The sequence below is a fragment of the Helianthus annuus genome, chromosome 13 (assembly GCF_002127325.2).
Source record: "Helianthus annuus cultivar XRQ/B chromosome 13, HanXRQr2.0-SUNRISE, whole genome shotgun sequence".
NCBI lineage: Eukaryota > Viridiplantae > Streptophyta > Magnoliopsida > Asterales > Asteraceae > Helianthus > Helianthus annuus.
In genome coordinates this window covers 69160170-69184574 of record NC_035445.2, presented here as the reverse complement: position 1 = coordinate 69184574, position 24405 = coordinate 69160170, and the positions used below count along the sequence as shown (strand labels likewise).

At 35.9% G+C, this 24405-nt stretch overlaps 1 protein-coding gene and 2 long non-coding RNA genes across 3 annotated transcripts; 2 read left to right on the top strand and 1 right to left on the bottom strand.

Moving 5' to 3' along the window:
* Positions 1 to 9171: 9171 nt before the first annotated feature.
* Positions 9172 to 14033, top strand: LOC110898082. The gene is made up of 4 exons (XM_035981956.1): positions 9172 to 9269; positions 9378 to 9427; positions 11221 to 11271; positions 12044 to 14033. Exon 4 carries the CDS (start codon positions 12730 to 12732, stop codon positions 14008 to 14010), a length of 1281 nt encoding a protein of 426 aa, XP_035837849.1. The 5' UTR covers positions 9172 to 9269; positions 9378 to 9427; positions 11221 to 11271; positions 12044 to 12729; the 3' UTR covers positions 14011 to 14033.
* A 2447-nt stretch (positions 14034 to 16480) lies between these two features.
* On the top strand, positions 16481 to 20614 carry LOC110902773. The gene is made up of 3 exons (XR_004877185.1): positions 16481 to 19882; positions 20008 to 20089; positions 20353 to 20614. It is a non-coding gene; the product is annotated as an uncharacterized LOC110902773 (long non-coding RNA).
* Positions 20615 to 20838: 224 nt separating this feature from the next.
* On the bottom strand, positions 20839 to 22492 carry LOC110902774. Its single transcript, XR_002571410.1, has 2 exons — positions 22459 to 22492; positions 20839 to 21057 (listed from the first exon to the last, which is right to left on the bottom strand). It is a non-coding gene; the product is annotated as an uncharacterized LOC110902774 (long non-coding RNA).
* Positions 22493 to 24405: the final 1913 nt, after the last annotated feature.

The window sequence follows — 24405 nt, the reverse complement described above, 5'->3', positions numbered from 1 at the left end:
ACACATCATTTTGCTTGAGGACAAGCAAAAATTCAAGTGTGGGGGTATTTGATGTGTGTAAAATGCAACATATAAATTACATCAAATAAGGCATAAAACTAACCCTTTTTAAGTACTAATGTTGGAAAAAGTGTGTTTTTGTCTTCCTTTTGTATTTTCAGGATTAAATGAGCTCAGATTAACAAAAGAAGCAAAAAGGCAACTAAATCTAACATAAATACAAGAAAAGGAACAAAAGTGGATTGCCCGACCCCTCGACAGCTTCCTCCCAAGCAAAATAGAGAAGGCAGAAGACTGAACACGCCCCGTGCTCAGCGAGCACGGGGCTGAGCCCAAGAAGCAGCAGAAAAGACAAACCTGTAGAAGCTTCTATTGCTCACCACGGGGGCGTGCCCAGTGAACACGGGGGCGTGCCCAAAGTACTGCAGGCGCATTAATTGTAATTGCGAATTACAATTAATGAGGAGAGATAGTGTCAGACGGGCACGGGGCCGTGCCCAGGCCTCTGTTCAGCCTATAAATAGGAGTGCTTGGCTTCATTGCAACTCATCCCTTGGCACATCACCTCTCTCACACTTCATCCACCACCCACCACCATCACAACACCATCATCCACCACCATCATCCATTGTCCATCATAGAGTGTGTGAGTCGTCTCGGGATCCAAGATTGATCGTAAGAGTTCTTGACAATCAAGGCCATGTTTGCCTAAGTCTCTTACATCACTTGGTGAAGACAAGTGTTTAGTATAATACTTTTTATTTTTAATCTTTTGCACTTTTTATTTGGTTTTGTATTAATGACTTTAATAACTAGTTGCTTATGTTGAAGGTGACTTTTCCTTATCGTTTGTCCGTGGTGTCTTGGCATTATTTTACTGTCTTTATAAAATACAAGATTTTCACCATTCATATCTCCACGGTCTATATGGAGGTATGTTGGCTACCTGGTCGGGGGTTAAGGGAACGGTTTGGTAAGGGTCTTGCCCTTGTTCAGCGTTTAGAGGTTCTGTAAGGGACCTGGGTCAAATTTAGTTGGAACTCCTTCAATACCCAAAAGGTATTGGATGGCGGGGGTCCAAACTCTTTGACCCCCTCATAAGTTAACTACTATTAATATTATAATCCGGCTATTTAGGACTGTATCCTTGCTGACTCAGACTACTTAGTCGAGGGTAACGTCACATCCAAAAGAGGGGCCTACCATAATTTGCATTAATAACTTAATTCATTATCTTTCAATAATCCGACCCTTTCGGATTGTATCCTTGCTGACTCAAACTACTGGGTTGAGGGTAACGTCCCCTTCAAAAGAGGGCCTACTACAATAACTAAGATAATCTCTTAAACAAGTGCAAAAGTGCAAAAATAATCAAAGGTTATACTAATACACGAGTCGGATCCAAGTGATTCATCTTGTCTATCTGTTTTTATTTTTATTTTATTTTTCAGCATTTAGTTAGTTTTATTTTCTTAGTTTAAAAATCTTTTTCTAACATTTTTTATTTGGTTAGACGTTGAGGATAAATCGGTACTAAAAGCTCTTGTGTCCTTGGACGACCTCGGTATCTTACCAACACTATACTACGTCCACGATGGGTGCACTTGCCCATATGTGTGTTTAGTGTTAGTAAATATCGTGTTTTATAAATTTAAAACTTGGCTAAAAAGTGTAAAAAGGGCTTAAAATATATCTAAAACATATATACACTAACACGCATCAAAGACCAACATCTATTTGTCCTCATTCAATAAGGCTTATCTTTTCTCTAAGGAAAATAGATGAGAAATAACGGAATCTGGCCATTACAAAAAGAAAACATTAGGTAATGATATTAATTCAATTGACTGAAAAGGAAGAAGTTACAAGGCTATCTCATGAAGAGGTTGAACAACGTATATCCATTCCCTTAATGGCAAATAAAATGCAAATTCTTGATTGTAAAACTAATTTGGCATCAATGTTTACAGCATATATTCATTCTCATATTTAAAAACAATGCAAATTCTTGACCAGAGATATTATCTACCATCAAATTTAAAATAAAAAACCTTCAAACTTCTGTCAAAAATGATGTATACAAATACCTATAGTTGTCATAAAAGTGAATACACCAGTTTCTATAGGGCAAAAACTTTGAACTAACCAAAATCAACTTCTTCGACAAAATCTTAGAGCTGATCAAAGCTCAAAGAGAAGTTGTCATCAATCGTGTGTGCCTCAAACAAAAAGTTCATCACGGCACTTATATAATCCTAAAGACTACACAAATAATTAGCCAATCTTAGGTTACAAATATAGCGCGTAAGAAAATGAAGTTATTAATTCAGGTAATGAAGATACTAAGATATTATATAACTTTTCATAGATAACAAACAAAAGTGCATAGTCATACAAAAAAGTAACAATATAGAAGTACCTGTTTGTCACTAAGAATACAACGTGACCAGAGTTTTTTCAGCATTTTCAGCATTGGAATTATTGAGTCGTGCTCATTGATATACCTGATAGTTAAACACCGTGTTTAAGGAAAAAGAAAACACAAAAGAAGCTACCTAGCTGTAAGAAAAGCATATATATGCGTGTGATTGTGTTTAGAAACACACTCATATATATAAATGTATACAAAATATAAGGCATGTTGGTGTATACACAGAAACAAACACAAGTGACATTTAAAATTTAACTAAGTGCTCAAATATGCAAATTATATATGATAGATGGCCAACATCAAGCTTCTACCAAATGTTCTTATAACTTGATTAATTATGTATTATGTTGTCCAAATTCTGTGTTGTTTGACATACCTTTCAACTATAATTGCAATGTCAAAATAAAAAAATAATTATAATCCTCATGACACAAATAATTAGCAAACTATTCATAAAAAATAATAATAATCCTCAAAACACAAACAATTAGCAAACTATTCATGCTATAAGTTCTAATGTTGTTTGTTTTAGTCAAGCTATGAAATATATCTAGTTTAAGTTGTAAGACTATAATTTAAAACAGTTTATAAAAAACTAATATAAAAAGATCAAATGTACAAACAACACAACATAAAACTACAAAATCATAATAATAATCTGTCCTAACCAAACAACATTTTTAATAAAAAAGAATGTATAAAAGTACAAAATCACAACAATGGTTTTCCATAATTAAAAAATATTTTAACAAAATCAAATGTATGAATAGCACAATAAAAAACTACAAAACCATTACAATATTTTGCCCTAATCAAACAATATGTTTATGAAATCGAATGTACGAACAATACAACATAAAGTTACAAAATCAAAACAATATTTAACCTAATTAAATAATATTGTAACAAAATCAATGTATGAACAACACAATATAAAACAAGAAAATCATAATGATATTTTACCAAGAAAATCATAATGATATTTTACCCTAATTGAACAATATGTTAGTGAAGTCACAAAACTATATCAATAATTTTCCATAATTTAACAATATGTAAGCAAAATCAAACGTACCAGTGGGAGGTATGAGGAGTTTTTACAAAGAAAATCTCGTCGATCTTGATATGTGTCATAGGTGAGAAAATCTCATAGATATTAATCTCTGTATAGAAAGACGTTAGGTTGAACTCTTGTGAACAGGAACACGAGCATGATCTTGGGGATGAAATAAAGAAGGTGGAAGTGATGGTTGCACATGATGGTAGACCTCCATGGACTCATCACATGGAGAGTCTACTGGCTGAAATCTCATCTGGATTAAAGCCATCACTAGGCAGTCTAGTGAAAGTATAATTGAAGGTGCTGAGGGATCACAAGGCAGCGATCGGATTGACAAATGCATATTTAAAAGGTATTAGTCCATCTATAGTTATGCACAAAAATATTACTGATGCGAATGCAAAGCCCACGTGGGATACTCAACGAAGATTAAATCCCAACATGCATGAGGTGGTAAAGAAAAAGGTGATCAAGTGGTTGGATGCGAGAATCTTCTTTCCCATTTCAGATAGTGTGTGGATGAGTCCAACACAAACAATGCCTAAGAAAGGAAGCATCCACATAATTAAGAGTAAAAACGGTGAGCATAATGCCATCCCACCGGCAACCGGGTGGCGTGTTTGTATTGACTATAGGAAGCTTAATGCTGCTACCTTAAAGGATCACTTTCTTTTATCGTTTATTGACCAAATAACTGAGAAATTTTCAGGTAGGAAATTATCATTCATGTATCCTGATAACCGAGAAAAGACCACATTTACATGCCCATTTGGTACCTTCGCCTTTTGGTGAATACCATTTGGGTTGTGCAATGCCCCGGCCACCTTTCAAATGTGCTTGAGAAGCACCTTCTCGGATATGGTCGAGGAGTCCCTGGAGATTTTTATGGATGATTTTTCATTGTTTGGTCCGTCTTTTGGGTCATGTTTGAATGATTTGTCTAAGGTCTTAAAACGTTGTGGAAACTAACTTGGTCTTGAGTTGGGAAAAGATCCATTTTATGGTTCAAGAGGGTATAGTGGTTGGATACGTGGGGTCAAGTTGGGGGATTGAGGTAGATAGGGATAGTGTTAAAGTTATTTCAACATTACCAAACCTGACTAATGTTAAAGGCATCCGTTCCTTCTTAGGACACACCGGGTTCTACTGAAGGTTTATTAAGGGATTTAATATCATAACAAAACCTTTATGTAATCTACTATTGAAAGATGTTTGTTTTGTTTTTAACGAAAAAATGTTAAAAGCTTTCAATGTGTTAAAGGAACAACTGGTACAAGGCTTGATCATGAGATCACCGGATTGGACACTTTTTTTGAAATAATGTGTGATGCAAGTGACTATTCTATGGGACAGTGTGAGTCAAAGAATCGATAAGAAACTGGTTGTTATTTACTATGCAAGCAAAACCCCCTCTGATGCACATTTGAATTACACAACTACAGATGATTTGGTTGCTATGGTGTATGTTTTAGATTAATTCTGGTCTTATATTAGGGGCAATAAAGTAAATGTTTACTCTGATCACATTATAGTTTTGTATTTAGTGGAGAAGAAGGATGCCAAACCGAGGTTGATTCAGTGGGTCCTTTTACTGCATGAGTTTGATTTGGAGATCAGGGACAATAAAGGGTGTGAAAATATGGTTGCAGACCACTTATCAAGGATCCCAGCTAATGTGGGGGACATTACACCTATTAATGAACAATTTCCTGATGAATACCGGTTACCTATTTCTATAAGGTACGCAAATTTTGCTAACTATCTGGCTGCAGATACAATCCCATATAGTTGGAATAAGAGAAGGAGACAACCGTTCCTGTCTCAGGTTAAGCAATATATCTGGGATGAACCGGAATTGTTAAAGATTGGTCCTGATCAGGTTATCCAAAGATGCAACCTGTGGCTCAAACTCAAGAAGTGTTGAAACACAACCATTCATTCGTGTGTGGTGGCCATTTTAGTGGCCAAAAACTAGTCACCATATATTATCATGTGGATTTTATTAGCCAACATTGTTTAAATAGGCATTCAAATATGCTAAAAATCGTGCTAAATGTCAAAAGATGGGTGGGATTATAAAGAGAAACGGGATGCCCATGCAACCAATCCTCATTGTTGACATCTTTGATGTTTGGGGGATTTTTTTTCATGGGACCAGTCCCTAATTCCTATGGTAATCAATACATTCTGGTGGCGGTCGATTACATTTCTAAATGGGTTTAAGCAATTGCCACCAGAACGAACGACCATTCCGTTGGGTGTAAGTTTGTCCAATAAAACATAAGTGATAGGGGTCCATTTTAAAAATAGTCATTTTGGCAAACTATTCATACGAGATAGCGTGAACCATGGGTTTGCAACCCCATATCACATACAGACAAGTGGGCATGTAAAAGTCTCAAACAAGCAAATCAAAGAAATCTTATAGAAAACTATGCGAGTCGACCGCAAGGACTGGTCCACTAAACTGGATGATGCCTTGTGGGCATACCGCACCGCTTCTAAATTGCCTATTGGCACTACATCCTATTGTTTAGTGTATGGCAAGAATTGTCACTTACCAAAGGAGTTAGCATGTCATGCAATTTGGGTAGTTAAACAGGTTAACATGGATTATGATAATGCAGGTTCCCAAAGGAAGTTGCAGTTGTGTGAGCTTGAGGAGTTACATGATGAAGCGTGTGATTATGCATCCGCATATAAGGATAAGATGAAAGCGATGCATGATGCAAAGCTAAGAAAGAAGACCTTTTTGGTCATGCAAAAGGTTTGGTTATTCAACTAGTGATTAAAGTTATTTCAAGGCAAGTTGAAAAGTAAGTGGTTGAGTCCATTTGTGATTACGCGAGTGGGAAAATATGGTGATATTGAGATAGAAGACTTGCAAGACCAAAGGAGGTAAGTTGTCAATGAACACAGATTGAAACCATACTTTTATGGTAATGACATTAACAAATCATCGGTTGATAAGGTGAGTGGCATTTCGAGCTCACCGGATGATACGACCGTTTGAGGGTTACAAGAGGTCGGCTGAAGACGGAAACTTAATGCTCTTCGGAGGCAACCAGAGGTAAGTATCTTTATTTTCTTTTGTCTGTCTTTGTTTTGTGTGTGTGTGTGTGTGTTATAACCATTGTAGAAGACAAGTGTGGGGAAGTTGTTCGGACATGCAAGGTTAGTAGCACTAAATCTATACGCATGGAGTCGATGTACATTTATTGGGGGTGTTGAGCGTTCATGGAAGAACCCAATAGGCATTTGATTAGGTCAATGTACTCTTCCCTACTTTTAATTTCTTGCTTTGGTGAACTATCTTTATTTGCTTTTGTGTGTTTATGCTTTATTTGTTTCCTGGGCTTAGTGATGTGAAACAATTATTTTTGTGTTTAGTGTCTTTAGTGTGTCGGGTTGGATTGGCGGTTGAATAGTCGCTTATGGAAATGAGATGTTGAATGAATTGGCAGACCACATGTTTTTAAGCTTTAAACCCATACATTTGGGGACAATGTATCCCAAGTGTGCGGATGTGGGGAAAATCGAAAAAAAATTAAAAATGTTTGCTTTTAGATGATCTAATCGGGAACGAAAGTGAGTGTTTAGTACATGTCTATTTGTTCCTACTTGTTTGGGTAGAGGTACTTAGTCATTGTCTAGTTATTTGGAATGCATAATGAACCATTTTCAGCAAGTATTTTATAGAAACCGTGTAAAATTTCCTAACCAGGGGTAACAAGTTATTGGTACAATAAATGCATGCGCACGGTAACCTTCCTCACATTGGTGAGATCTTGAGTCTACTAGTATTTTGTTGTTGATGTGATGTACAAGATAACACATTTGTAGCTTGTTTTTACTAACATAAAAACAAAATTGAAAAAAAAAAAAAACAAAAATATAGTCTATGGAACCCTACTAATGAGGCAGTGGTGGAGTGGTTGGGGAAAAATTTGGTGTTCCTTGTGATCTAGGTTTGACTCTCACTCTCCCCATTATTTTCTGCGGCATCCAGGTGAAGGGCGAATACGGGTGGCGTTGGTTCGTCTTAGATGGGAGGCGAGATTTTACCGATTATTCCACTGTCGTGCCTTCGGGCGGGTAGAGGTCGGGTTTCCTCGCATCTGTGAGAGCCAAGGGGCTGGCGGCGGTCGAGTAGTCTGTAGTCGACCTTGGCCACAGCGTCCAGTGTCACGGTGATTGGCACGTCATTCCTTGCCGTTAAAAAAAATTGATGGAAAGCTAAAATGAATTTAAGAATAAGACAGAATAAATTTTTCTGAGACGAAAACCTTAAACGAAGACACGAAACCGTATGGGGTTTTGGGTAAATGGTGCAATTGATGAGCGTCGTTTAGAATCAGCAACTATTGGCAGGAGAATGACGGTATGTGAGTTGCTACCTATTATGTATTTTCTTTAAAAATTGCCACTTAAGCAAAATAAATTTAAAATATCACATAATCAGTTTTTTTTACATGAATACATATATCGTATACTTGTATTAAGATAACAAATGCAACATCACGAAATATTTTTGAAAGTAAAATCTATTTTTTGCAGCACGTTAACTTTTTATTAAAGTGACACGTTGAGAATAAAATAACAAACCTCTTGGGCCTAAATTAAGACAGTGCATCATTCAGTTTTTTTTTTTTTTTTTTTTTTTTTTTTTTTTTTTTTTTTTTTTTTTTTAAGACGACTTTCTTGTATTATATTATCGCACTCCCTAAATTGGAGAGCATCGTTGCCCCACTCCGGCCAGACTATGTTGTTTTAATCGTGCTCACGCTGCCTTCAGAGTTTAGCTTAAGCGTTCCCTGGGAAACCATACTGCCGACTGTCACTTGATAGCCGTTGTGCCATGACAAGAGCTGAAGTGCTGGACACTCTCTGACATAACACACATGTGACGAAAACCCGGATGGACTCAGGATAGAACCTGGCACCTTTGCAATAAGGTTAGGTTCTATCCGTTGTTGGCTAATTCACCAAAATGACATAAGTGGAGATTGAACTTGGGTCTCCTTTAAAGAACCCAAGCCTCCCTACCACTAGGCCACAAGTCATGGATTAGTACATTATTCAGTAAGCCGTTCGTGTTTTGGGCCTATACTATGGGCCGAGTCCGTTTTGTTTCCAAAGCTATTGTTATTACCTTTAGTAGTCTGGTAGGCCTATTATTTTGCAACAATAGGAAATGCTAATATGCTATGGAGTTATTCAACCCATTCATGTTTTCTCTATATTTATTCTCTGGCTCTCATGTATTCTCTCGCACATATCACATATGTCAAGTACAAAAGGGGAAAATTAGAGGATTCACATCCAAGGAATCATATTATGTGTGTGGTGTTTTTAAAATATGAATAGTATAAAAAATGGTTGTGAGTGGAGGAGAGAGAAAATGTTACTGTTCATCTGTATATTTGGGGGGACACTGTTCCCACCCTATAATTTTTTAATATATTTTGAAAGTGGTTGTGAGTGGGGAGAGAGAAAAAGTAATGATAAAGGTATAAAAAATATTATTTAATTAAAAAGAAGAGAGAAAATATAGTGTTTTTTAGTGTAATTTAGGGTGAAAATATAGTGGGATGGATGTGTGCTCTTATATATTATATATATATTAAAGAGAAAGGTCGGTGGCTTTGCCACCTACCTTTCTCTTTTATAATCTCTTAGCACACGTGTCTTCACCTATCTTTTTTCCTCTTAATACTTTACTTTTGTATACCAGATCTTTCTACTTCTCACTCTCTGCGATCATTGTTGCTGCCATAGGTTTGTATCAATTTCTTCTCTTCTGTGTTTTATTTTTCCTCATAACCCTAGGTTTCGTCTTTCATCAATTTCTTCTCTTTTGTGTTTCATTTTTTCTGAAAACCCTAGGTTAGGAATTTGCTTTAGAAGCTGACAATCGACTCAACATCGCCTTCAAGGTTTGACTTCTGTCATCTCTATCTGTTGCCATTTTTCACGGGTATGCTAATTTCAGCAGTAAAACAGGAACTGAATATACCATCTTTTAATGACTAAAAAGTAAGAAAAGGTATACTGATTAAAATGGGACAAATGATATAAGAATGTTCATATTTATGCAAAAGCATTACTGATAAACATGTGCTTAGATGAAACTGAATAGAAAATCATTATTTCTTTCTTCTATTTGTTTAGACTATGGAGTATGGGGCTTGGGTTGGGGCGTGGGTTGGCTGAAAACGCCCAAGCCACCACCCCGGGGGCTTGGGTTGGGGCGTGGCCCAAGGGGCGGAAGTTTGAAGCCGGGCGTGGGCCGTGCTAGCGATCCTATGTCGCGGGCTCCTATTCGCTTTGTTGGCCATGTCCTATTCGTTTTTTTTAATAAACTGCCAACCCACGCCCCAACCCAAGCCCCGCCATACCCCACGGACACGTCACTCACCGGTGGGGAGGCTCGAACTCCACGTGTTAACTCATGCCCCCAACCCAAGCCCCATCATACCCCACGGTCTTATATTGTTCATTTTCTGCTGCCACAATCAGAGCTTAATCGTATAAATACTTCATCTTCATAGAGGTTAATCAGATTACGAACTTATAACGGTGATTTTGCTTTCATAATTTGCGTGAAAAACTATAAGATCTACATGAATTTAAAGTTTATAGATCAATATTTACCTTCGAACTTATAACAGTGATTTCCAAGTTTATATGGAATTCCCCCAATTTTCTTACTTCAATTATACAATAACACAAAAATTGCTATCTTACGGTCATTTAAGAGGCTAATGATATTACTTTCGAATGTAATGCTTTTATTTGGTAAATGGGGATGTCTTTCGTTATTTGTTCGGGTAAAAAACGGTTAGTCTTTAGCAATATTAATGACGGTTTTATTATAAATCCTAAGTCAAATAAAATAAATCCAGCTCACAAATTTTACAAAATTCAGATTACAAATATAAGTTAAGGGTTGTGATAACAAGGAGCCCAATTCGCCTTGAAGTCCAAAGTCCATGGGCACAAAGTTTCGCCCAAAAATTCATCAATATTGGGCCATTGGAATTTGTATTGTTCTCTGGCCCTTTTTAGATCTTTTTCATTTAAAAGAAGGAGTCAAAGATTTGAGAGAAAAATCGTAAATGGCTGCGTGGGTAAAAAACGGCAGGTGTAAAATACATATACAAAGCTGGGCAGGTGTAAAATACATATACAAAGCTGGGTTTTCTAAACCAAAAAATTTGTGCCTCATAGTTTTTGAATGCGCAAAATTAACAAACTTTGTCGGTATGAATTACATGTTTTTTTTTTCAGTTTAGAAGATTAAATAGTTTAGACATTTTTACTTCTGAGGTTGCTTTAAGTGTTCAAAGTTACGTGCAGAAGATTAAAATTTTATGTCTACGCTTAAATTTGTCGTTTCTATGATTTTGGAATATGTTAAAGTACCAAACTTTGTTGTTCTTTTCCAAATGTTAAAAGAATACTGTTATCATAAATTAGTAACAATTGGTTTGAGTTAAATTACTATATTCAATTTTGTACAAATTATATGAAGAATAGACTACATATTTGGGCCATATCAGTGTAATGAATGTGGGTTTCTAATAGTAATGTAATTCTATTTATAGGCTGCCTGTAATTATGTTTTCTTTGGGAATGCTTAGGCTGCATATACGTTGCAATGTATAAACAGTTTTTGAAATTCTGGGTTCTCGGGTTAGGACAACTTTTTAACCTTTTCTTTTTTTAGGTACCTTGGATCGTTTGAAGATTCTCTAAAGTTTCTTACTGTACTTTTAAGGTAGGTGTTAAGAACTCATGTTTTACGCCTTCTTGAAGTTTTATTTGTTTCTTTTGTTGTTTACTAAAATTTTTCTTAACTTTCCGTCTGGATATGCATACATGTTAGACACTAATACTATTATCGTGTTTGCTGTTATGCTAATTTTAGTCGTCTTTTAAGATGTCAAGCATTCTAGGCTCTCTTCTTAGGCTAATACTTATTATTCTGGTCACCCGTCTGCTTATGCATGCATCTGAAAGGTTAATACTATTGTCGTGTTACTGTTATGATATTTTTAGTTATATTTTAAAATGTCATCATCACGTAAATGTACTAGGGTCTCTTCGTCGGTTGACGTTTCTTCTTCTTCTGGTTGTTCCTTATATTTGGACAATGGAGACTGTACTAATGTTTGTGAGCATTGCGGTGCTTTTTTTTGGTTTGATGAACGTATAGTTGCAACATCTACGACACGTCATCTTCGATATAACCAATGTTGTAAAACTGGACGTGTGAAGCTTTCGCCTCCTAATCATCCTTTGTCGGTTTTCGTTGATCTGTTTGACCGACCAGACTTTCTAGCAAATATACTTGCTTATAACTCTATGTTCTCAATGACTTCTTTCGATGGCAAAGTAGACGAATCTGTTAATACTAGGTCTGCACCATATGTGTTTAAGGTTGAGGGCCAGGTTTATCATTCGTTGGGTTCATTGTGTCCCATAGATAATGAACCCCCAAGATTTTTACAGATGTATATCTATGATACTGATAACGAAGTTGTGAACAGGCTTCGATTCTTTGATGGCGCTACACGTTCACGATTAAGTGTTGATGTTGTTTGTACAATTCTTACAGCCCTTGAGAGATGTAATAAACTGGTGAGGTTTTTCAGAAATGATAGAGATTTGACTATTTCGTCTAACTTGCCTTCGTTTTCAATTCGTTTGTACAATTTATGTAATTCTCTGTCTTATGATAGACCTGGTCCTGACTGCATTGGTGCGATTGTCATTGACCAGGACCCCAATTCTGATGGATATGACATTATTATTCGGCATAAGGCTACTGGACCTCAACGAATAAGCAATCTTCATCCTTATACATGGCTTTGCAATATCCTTTGTTGTTTATTTACGGTGAGAGTGGTTGGTCTCCTGACCTACGTCTTTCTGGTGTTTCCGGAAAAGAGGACAAAAATTTGTCTATGAATATGTTCTATAGTTATCAACTTCACGATCGTCTTAACGTCTACACATTGTTCCTGCGAGGAGGTCGTCTATTCCAACAATATCTGGTTGACGCCTACGTGTGTATAGAGCAGAATAGGCTAGAATATTACAGACGTAATCAAAGTTCTTTAAGAAGTGACGTATTGAAAGGCATACATGATGCTATTCACCGTGGTGATACTGAGGGACGTGATATAGGGAAACGTACTATTTTACCTTCATCATTACGGGGGGTCCACGATACATGTACAAGCACTATCAGGATGCGTTAGCGATTTGTAGAGTACATGGAAACCCTCAATACTTCCTCACTTTTACATGCAACGTTAACTGGCCTGAAATTCGTAGATATGTGACTAGGTATCCGGTACTTAAAGCGCAGGACCGTCCGGATATCATAGCTCGCGTTTTCCATATGAAAGTTGCCTCATTTGTGAACTTTCTTCGTAATAACAGGCCATTTGGGAATGTTACCGCAGATTTATACACCATTGAATTTCAGAAAAGGGGTCTACCACACTGTCATTTATTGTTATGGGTAGCCGAAACTAATAAGATAACTGATGCTACTCACGTTGATAGGTATATTTCAGCAGAAATTCCAGATCCTGTAATCGACCCAGAGCTGCATCGGATTGTTACCGACTTCATGATACATGGACCATGCGGTACTGTTAGACCCAACGCGTCATGTATGTCATTCGGTATGTGCTCTAAGAACTTTCCAAAGGCTTATCAACAGAGTAGTATGATTGACGAGAATGGATATGCACATTATAAAAGATGGATGACTGGGAATACTGTTCTCAAAGGTGGCGTTGCTCTTGATAACAGGTACGTTGTCCCATACAACCGTGCTCTACTTTTACACTTCCAAGCACACATAAATGTCGAGTACTGCGGGTGGAGCATGTTGATAAAGTACCTCTTTAAGTACATATCAAAGGGCTCTGATCGTATTCGTTTTAACATTAGTAAAGGTCCTTCTTCTGCTGATACTGAAAGTGACACTACGTTTGAAATCGACGAGATTAAAAACTATGTTGACGGAAGATTCATATGTCCACATGAGTCAGCCTGGAGAATTCTTGATTTCCACATTCATCAGAGAAATCCTGCAGTACAAGTTTTAGCTGTTCACTTGCAAGAAATGCAAGGTGTAACTTTCAGGGACAATGACCAATTAGAAAACATTGTTAGAAACCCGTTATCAAGGCGTACTACCTTAACAGAATGGCTTTACAACAATTGTATTGATGAGAGTGGACGACATTTGACTTACGTCGACTTTTTATCGGAGTATAAATGGGATGCCTCAAGTAAGACGTGGCTACGTAGAATAACAAACAGAACAAACCAGCGATTGGGAGACTTATCTACGTACACCCAATGTGTGGTGAAACGTTCTACCTGCGTCTATTGCTGCCACACCAAAAAGGTTGTTGATCCTTCGAGGACATTCGCACAGTTTCTCGAGAGGTATGCTCAACATACCGTACTGCATGTGAAAGGCTTGGATTACTAGGTGATGACAGGGAATGGTCATATACCTTCGTTGAGGCTGCTGCTTGGGCTACTGCTTCTGAGTTACGACACCTATTCATACATATGCTTTTATATTGTGAGGTGTCAAACCTTAAACAATTGTGGGACATGCATTGGCATCGAATGGCTGATGACGTTGTGCATAGACATCGTCTATTAAACGATGATGATAAAATGCAACATGTTTTGTATGAGCTTGAACTATTATTGCGCACTGGATCGTCTTCATCATTGTTCGAGTTAGGGTTGCCAATGCCAAATCCAACAGTTGTTGCATCAGTGACAAATAGACTACTCATGGAAGAAAGAAATTACGATAGGCAACAACTTGCAATTGAACATATGTCATCACGGTCTGTTCTCAATCCACAACAAAAAAGCATACACGATTATGTTTTGTCTACATTAGAACGAAAGGAGCAAGTAATGGCCTTTGTTTATGGCTATGGTGGAACAGGTAAGACATTCCTATGGACTACTATCATCTCGGCCTTACGCTCTGAAGGTAAAATTGTACTTGCAGTGGCTGCATCCGGTATTGCGTCTTTGTTACTCCCTGCTGGAGGAACGGCTCACTCGCGATTTAAGATACCGCTCGATCTAAGAGATCAGTCAACATGTTACATAAAGAAAAACACTCATCTAGCTCAGCTGCTAACAGAAACAACACTCGTAATAAATAAAAATAAGATAACTAATACTATTTTTCATAGATTTTACATAATAGTGAAACTTAAAATGACTGAAAAATTTACGAAAATAATTTGTCAAAGGAAGCAACACAAAATGCATACATGAATACTAAATAGGGGTGTAAACAAGCCCAGAGACTCAAGAGCTACTCGTTATCGACTCGGTTGAAAGCTTGAATGAGCCGAGCTTTAACGAGCCCGAGCTCGAGCCTTAAATAGAGCTCGTTTTGATATCGAGCCCGAGCTCGAGCCTGAAATACAAAGCTCGTTTAACCTCGCGGGCCTAAACGAGCTCAAACAAAATTTATTTTTTTGTATATGATATAATAATAATGATGATAACATTGGTGAGCCGAACTCGAGCCGAGCTTCCATATTGAAACGAGCTCAAGTCGAGCTTTAAGCTTGTTTGAGGTTGTTCTCAAAATAGCTCTAGCCGAGCCGAGCTCGAGCTCAAATAAGTAAGCTCGAACCGAGCCGAGCTCGAGCTTCAGAAAACATGATGAGCTGAGCGCGAGCCCAATCTAGCTTAGGCTCGGCCCGGCTCGTTTACGCTCCTAATACTAAATAATAATAACCATAGCAATAATATAATACATAATTTAATAATCCAAAATTCAGTATATAACATACACATGTGTAGTTTAATGATACAAAATTTATAGGTTATTGGATTCTATCACTTTCAAATATTGGGTATTGGTCGCTGCTACCTTAACTATCACTTTAACTCTCACCACTCTCAACTTAACACTTTGTGTTTTGTGTTACTCCACATGTGAACATTTCTTAGTGTTTGATTTGTGTTATTGATGATATTAGGCTAGCACTTTATGAATTACTAATTGATTGTTTCTATTTACCAAACCCCGTAACTTTCTAAAAAGTTGCTAAACTGTCGAGGGTTTTTTAATACACTATGAAACCTTTCCAAAACTTTAATCAAGAGCGACGATTTCAAGCGTTTGAGAAAGATTAATCCATAAGTTGAAAAACAATGAGAAGTGAAGTGCATTTAATAGACTTATATTTTTGTTTATTATCATGGCCGTGGAGTTATTTTACATGTATTTAATCCTTGGTAGTTAAGTTTTATTTATTTTCTGAACTATCTGATTCTCAAAAACAATGTGAGCTTTCCATATATGTAACAGCGAAAATCACATAATAGAAAACCAAATTACATATAGGCCTGTAAAAGAACCCAACGTTCATGAACTGTTCGTGAACTTGTTTGGCGGGAAGTTCGTTTATGTTCGTTTATTTAATAAACGAACGAACATGAACAAAAATTTTTGTTCGTTTAATTAATTAAAAGAACAAATAGGAACACACCTTGTATTCGTTCATTTATGTTCGTGAACGTTCGTTTAAGTTCGTTCATTTATGTTCGTGAATGTTGTTTAAATTTTGGTAAATACATGAATATTTATATTTATATAAATATTAGGTTTTCTAACTACTTATATAAAATAACTAATTAGTAATTGAGTTTCTAGTAATAAAAAATGAAATTTAAATTTTTTCTTAGATCGTAACCTATCACTTACTTAATATTTTTATAAAAAAAACTACTTAATTTTAGTATCTGTGAATCCTAATTTAGATGTGTTTTTGGAGGAACTGTAATATATTAGATTTGTTTGTTTGTGCTCACTAATGTTACATTGTGTTTGTTTATATTTGTTCAATTACGTTCATTTGCGTTCGTTTATGTTTGTTCAATCATGTTAATTTATGTTTATTCAAATATGTTCAGTTTTTTTTTTTTTTTTTTTTTTGTTGTTTATGTTCGTTTGTGTTCGTATGTTCGTGAACTGTTCGTTTATGATTTAAACGAACGACCATAAACGAACACGAACATGTATGATTTCTTAATGAACGAACATGAACAAAAAAATGTGTTCGATTATACGTTCGTGTTCGTGTTCGGTTAAAGTTAAATGAACGAACACGAACATGCGGTTCATTTACAGGTCTAGTTATATATATTTTAGAGTAAAATGCTAAAATGGTCTATGAGGTTTGTTCACTTTTGTCACTTTAGTCCAAAACTCAAACCTTTTGAATCTGGGTCCCTGTGGTTTTAACTTTGTTGTCATTTTCATCCAAAAGCAAATTCTGATCAGATTTTTCAGTTAACATCCAGCTTTGATTTTGTCTTTTTCCTCCCTTTTAATGAAGGGCAAAATAGTATTTTAACGTTTTATTATAACAAATTAAAAAAACAAAAAAATTAAAATTGACCTTATAAATACAAACGTTTACCTGATTTCCCCCAAAGACATGCGATTAAACCCTAACTGCTCTGTTCCAAAATACAAACGATCTATGGACGATTACGATGATTTTAACTGCTCTGTTTGATAACAAGGCTCCACTTTTTGATCCTGAAGTACACCATGAACAAGAACAAAATAACCCTGGGATAACTTTTAGCATCTTGTTCTCTTGAGCAATTTTTTTGCTTCTTTTTCAAGATTCCTGTTCCCATTTCCTATATGGATTGCATTCTCTTCATGTTGATTGATGGTGTCCAACAGTTTAGGAATCATAACAGCAGGGTTTTGACTCATCAGTGGCTCAGCCCAACCAATAAATTCGCAGCTTTGACCCGGTTTTGGTTTGTTGTGGCGATGGAAGCGATGACCGGGGTTTTGTGTTGTCCACGATGTGCTGAGTTGGGTTGTGGCTCCACATGTGCAGACCACCATTGTCGATCTTCAGTTGCAGGTGGATGGGGTTTGAAGAAGAGACAATACTGGATTATGGTTTGCTCCTTTACAAATGGGATTCGTTAATTATATTTGTTTTTTTCTTTTTCTAATTAAGTTAAAATTTTACGTAAAAGACCATTTTACCCTTCATTAAAAGGAAGGAAAAAAGACAAAAAAAAAGTTGCATGTTAATTGAAAAATCTGACCAGATTTTGCTTTTAGATGAAAATGAGAATAAAATTGAAAATACATGGATCCAAATTCAAAAAGTTTGAGTTTTGTACTAAAGTGAGAAAAGTGACTAAACCTAATGAACCATTTTGGCAGTTTATTTAAATTTTATGACTAGTAACATGTCCTATTACATACATGTAATCACCAATTGTCTATTATGTATTAATTCATAACAAATTGAGGAATATTAAACTTTTTGTTTTTTTTTTTTCATTTTGTCTTTTATGGATTTTTTTTTATTAAACTTTAATATTTTTCATTTTTGTAATTAAAGAACTTTGGTTTTTTTATAATTTTGCGACAAAAGTTAAATGGGTTTAGTCTTTTTATATTAAATTTTTGTTTTACGCTTTTCACAGGGTTGGCCATCGTTAGATTGATACTTAACATATGGTGTTTGATTGTCACATTTGATCTCTTAAGTTTTTTTTATCCCCTAAAACATTAATACATGTCAGTATACATTCAACTTCATCTATGTTTTACATCATGTGGGTCACTTAGTGTTAAAAGTTCGTGATTTTGTTTTACATTTTTTTCCGGTTTTGGTTGTCGTTTGATTGCTACGTAACATTGTTTTACGTCTTACACCCTGCAAAGTTGGTAGCACAATTTTACACCCCTGCCCCACAACGCGAGGGGGTTAAGACTAGTTTCACATATTTTATAACTAGTAATAATTTGTTCTATCACAATTATCGCTACATACTTGGGTTTCATACATCTGATTTTCTCTCCTAAGCATTATTATATATATAATTGACGAACTTCTTAGTTACAGTGAAAGATAAATTGACTTGTTATTTTTTATATATGAAATTCTAGAACCCGTAAGCTAACAAAATGGAATATGTATCCCTGTTAGATTACCATAAAACCAAGTTAGTATAAACTTAACCCAATCACTTAGGTATGTACATTTAATATGTGGCGCATGATTCACGTAACATGTGAGAATTGATATCATTTACGCCTTGTTAGGCTTTTGAAAAAGACAAATGTGGTTTGGTCAGGGATCGGCATGCTTCTACTAACGTTTGGCCGATTTATACACACATATATAGGGCTGCAAATGAACCCAATGTTCGGCGAACAATTCGTAAACCGTTCGACGAGAAGTTCGTTTATTTAATAAACAAACGAAAACGAACAAGAAATTTCGTTCGTTTGGTTAAATGAACGGACATGAACAGAGATCGCGTTCGTTCATTTATATTCATAAACGTTCGGTAACGTGTTCGTTTGTATTCAATTGTGTTTTTAGTCTTTATTTTATTTTATTTAAATATTTTAAAAATTCCGACAAACAAATATTTAATAAGTGTCAGTGTATTATATATCTGTTCATGAACGTTTGTTTGTATTCATGTGTTTCCATTTTTGTTCATGAATATTAGTTTCTATTCATCAACGTTCATTTTCGTTCGTTCCCTAAAATTAACAAAAAAATACAAACGAACATGAAGAAAAATCTCATTCGGTAAGTATTCATGAACAGTTCGTGAACACATATATTTCTTAACAAACGAGCACGAAGAAGGTCTTTTTCGTGTTCGTTCGGTTCGTTTGCAGCCCTACATATATAACACGCGACAATAGAATAACATCGAGTTTCCAAATGCATTGCACAACTGGCAAATTAAACAATCTACAATTGTTCGGCCAAATATGTGTAACCTAACAATAAAAATTCAATTCGACTAACACAACTTCAGGAATATGGGAGTCATCAATCTTTTTGTTCAAGGTGGGTTTAAAAAATAGTTAGTTATTCATAATTGTAGAAAAGTCTATAAACTTAACATAAATATTGGAGGCTGCATAGGACTAAAAGTGGTAGGTAAATTCTGTGCACATGTTACCAGGCAATGTGCTTCCCACTCTAGGCATAGGCCTAGAACCACCCAAAATGAAAGGTCTTCAAATTTTTTTTGATGGTTCTTTATATACTAGGCCCATTTTTTATTTTATACTAAACATAAATAATAAGCCCAAAGAAAAGGCCTGAATGTCTAGTGAAAAGAAAATAAAAGGCCCAAATCGTCGCACACAATTCACGAATCGTCGCCTGAAACATTGAAAGTCGCTGCTGTCTCGGTCTCCCACACAATTCACGAATCGTCGCACAGAGAGAAGAACATAATGAACGGCGGCGGCTTTGCATGTTGGAAGTCACGTTGTTGTCGCCTGAATCGTCGATTGGTTACAGGTATTAACGTCTATATATTCTTCTCCATTCAGTTTTGTTAGTCATCAAACAAATTAACAAACTTACAAACCCTCAGTGCTCAGTTCTCGATTGATATCTGTTATCGGAATCTTGATTTGTGGCAGACGTGGATTATCAGTTCTCGGAACTCAGTGGCATAGAGTCTCAAACACTCAGATTCTCGGAACTCGGAAGTCAGTGGCACAGGTTAGATATCTGATTTTTTTCCTGAATCAAGTTGTTGTTTAGGGAATTAGGGCTTATTCTTAACTACGCCAATTATAAACTTTTTATTTTATAATTGCCGGTCCCAAGCCCGGATAAAAGAGGAGGGTTTTGTTACTAAATATGTTGAAAATGATAATTTTGCAAAAAGGCCACCACTTCATAGTTCGATTAGGACCTCTGAAAACGTAGAAACGGCTCTGCACGTTACTTCTAACTTTTGCTTATTTTGTAATTTTGTGAAGGCCAAAATCAAATTTGACTTCAAGTTCAGTGAGTTGTGACTATTCAAACAAAATGGTAGAATATGGGAAAAGCAGGTACTACCCATACCATTCTGATGGTTTATCCACCAAACGTTTTTGTAAATTCGGTTTAATGTGTAATTATTTGTATTTGTCAAGTCATCAAAAGTGTTCTATGTGTTCATAACTTCGTGGCGTCTCGTGAAATCATTGGCCGACGTACATAGATGAATCCAGTAAAAAAAAATCGTGTTATAGATTATTGGATACTCGTTTTCTATGTTTATATATCTGACACCCAAATAACACCAATTTAATAAATGTCTTCGAACAACGACACTACTAAAAATACTAGGCCTCTCACTGGGTGAAGTTGAGGCATGCTAGACTCTTGTGTAGCTAATCTTTGTTAACCATCACTAGTGCTCTAGTGGTAGCCACGATGTTACGCCCTAATACATTTTTGACAAAAAGTCGCAGCGGAAATTTCATACCATAAAATTTCTTTCATTTTAAACGTCTTGACTTACTTGAAGTTAATTTTTAAAGTGACACTGTTACACTGAATACTCCCATCGAACTTATTTACAAATAGAAACATAAATTATATTTATGACATTACTTATTCAAACACTCCCGTACAATATAACTTAAGACTCGGTCTTCGATCTTCACTTCTCAGTAATCCTCCGTGACTCATACAACCTGCATTCACACATACATTCATAACATTAGCACGCATTATATAAACAAGATTCATTCTCGTACGCTTCCCATTTCGTTATCTTCCTAACTTTAAACATTCCATACGCGTATGCATTACCAAGTGAGGCTTCAATAATGTACCTGCAATGCTTTTCATTCTCAAGGCACGCTGTTAATAACGTTATTACTTAACACATCTAAATCATGGCTACATATATTCCTATATGCATACATACACATCTATGTACATACACACCTTCCTATATTTCTACGTACATACGTACACTTATACGTACCTTTATACATACATATATACACCTTCACATTCGCACCTACATCCCTACATACACATTCAAGATCTTACATAACACTACATACACATATATTAATCACATGGGACCTAAACTTAGATTTATAGCCCAAAAACATTAAAGGCACGATCAAAACCATGTTTGGGAGATCCACCGTAGTCCACGGTTAACATACCGAAACCTACGTTCCAAAATTGACTTAAATAACAAATTTCAGCATTTTGGACATGGGGAGGGCGTCGGCGACGGCCCTTGGTTTTACGCGTAGCCCAAACTCTCTGTAGACAGCAAAATAAGGCATCGGCAAAACTGCATTTTCCATGAGGCGTCGGCGACGGCCTCTAGTTTTGCCATTTTCTTGCTGTGTTGTTTTCGTCGATCGTACGCACTAAAACTTGCGTAACTTTTGATCCGTTTATCCGTTTAACCTCCCGTTTCTTCCTACATGCTTTAAATTTCACATTCTATCATATGGACTTGGAATCCCATATCCGATTTAAGGAAATTCCTATCTTACACGCTTCCGGCTTATTATTCTGTTTCTAACTATTTGACCCGTTCGTGCTTTTACCAACATAATCTGATTATTTGACCCCAATGCCATATGAACTTAATAATTTTATTTTCGACTATCGTGAAAGGTTAAATTCTCGGTTGCCTTGCATCCTCTTAACCCATTTTCGCTCAAAGGCTTATTTTGACCCGTTATGGGTATTTGCGCATTAAATGGTCTATGACATAAAAAAACTCTATACTTCGCTTTTATACTTGAGCAAGACATTACTCTAATCAAATAGTTCGTTTCCAAACGACTTTTAAGGTCATTTGGCCGAAATACCCATCAAGGGCGTTTTTTGTCAATTTTTAGCCCTATCCTTAACAACAAAGGACTTCCTTGCCTAAATAACCAATCCTACTACTTAGCTATAATTCTTAATCACACATACCATACTCGGATCAAAGCTAAGATCCGTTTAATACTTCATTGATATCATACAAATTCATTCCTCTTTGACCTCAATTATCATACTAATTAGATTGCACATAACTTCACATAAACAACTAAGAAGTAATTATAGAAATTACTTACCTTGTGCATCCGTGCTCGTAACCGCTTCCTTGCCTCATCTTGACCCGTTAGCCTTCCATGCTTGGTCCATGCTAGTGTGGTTCCTATTCTTTCATGTCGTCATGCCATAATGTTAGCATTCATGCTCATTCATATTAATACACATTTTTCAACTCTTATCTACATTGACTTTTACTAACACGCATACGTCATGATTTGTCAACCACATCGTTCAATATCTTCAAAATCCAAATTCGTTATCACGCATAACACATAATTGGTCTAGCACATATTCCATGATCTCTCGATTCCTATATTTGTGTCAAAAATGCCTATCCATGCTATAAATTCTTGGTTGACTTTCAGAAAGTCAACCTTCTAGCATATAACTTCTAACTTTTGAACACGCATTCATATTGATATAGTAGACCATATTAGTGGCATCATATTCATTTCATACATAATGTTGCATGACAGATACAACTACATGACCACCTAGTCACATACACAACATACACATACTCAATTCACACATACTTATGTTTTCATAATTCTATATTCGACAACCACACCCTTTAAGAATCAACTTAACATATTCATAACATCATCCTTTACTAGTAAAGTTATATGCTATTCATTCAATACACGTTCACTTTTAGCCGAAATCAAAGGGATTAGTAGACCACATAGCAAACCTCACCTGTTCAAACACAATGTACAAGCTCTTAATGCATAAACTTGACCAACACATACATTCAGCCCGAATTCTCATACAAGTTCCATCTAAGGCACATTTTTTCAAGTTAGTAAACTACTAAATTCATCACGATCACTTTCCATACATATAAACCTACAACTTCCATTCAATTCAACATATTTTCTCTCTTAGGCATTTCATCAAACACTTGGTGTGCATACACCGTTTGATGCACAATGTACAACCAAATCATGCTCTCATTGCTATATCTTACTTTCATTCATCACCACCACTAAGAATTACATAAATTTCATACCATCCTTCAATCTAACCTATAACTACGCATCCCACATCTACTAGATCCTCTCATTTACACAAGCTTCACTCTTACAAGATCATCATATATCATCATACTACATTGAACGAGTGGGTTTCATCCTAATTCATCAATTTACTCAAAGTCTTGCACAATTCGTCTTTCATGTGATGATTCTAACATATGTTCATAGCTAATTTCATGAAATTTCCTAGATAAATCATAACCCACCTTATTCAAGATTATCAAATCATAAAATTTAACTTACTTGCTTGTGAGGAACACATAGGAGAACGAAAATCTTGACACATGCATCCTATTCATCTTCGATTTCCCTATCATTTGGCTGGTTCATGATGAACTAGGGTTTCCCCTTGTTCTTCTTTGTCTGGGCGACACACTCACACACATCAGTGTGTGAGTTTTGTGTTTTAATTGTTATTTATTCATTTCATCTTTCATAATGCCCAAAATAGTCCCTCAAGTTTCTAATTTCTTATAAATGAGATTAAACTCATTATTTTGTCATGTAATGGCCCACACAGTAACTTGGTTACTTTCGATGATTTATTTGTCAATACTTAAATTACTAGTACCTTATTTACTTTCATATGGTAAAACTTACATTTACCACTTTCTTTTATAAAGCATTAACAACAAAACATTATATTATGACTTTTTTTTAAAAATTTCGGGGTGTTACAAGTCTACCCCCCTTAAAGAAGGTTTCGTCCCCGAAATCTTTCTCATTCGAACCAAACCAATTCTACTCTTACCCCTTTCGGGTTGTTCATCCACAATACTAATGTTAGATTCTGCTCCAGAGCTCTTATTAGTGTCTTTTACTTTATAATCATAGCTCTTAGCACATATCATCACTAGCGTTTCATTCATCGAATTTATTCCAATTGTATACAATTATTAATCGTACAAACCTAAGTGTGCGGCTTGTTTC

Coding starts and splice junctions, on each gene's coding strand:
- LOC110898082 (XM_035981956.1), top strand. CDS start 12,730: ATGTACAAGCACTATCAGGATGCGTTAGCGATTTGTAGAGTACATGGA.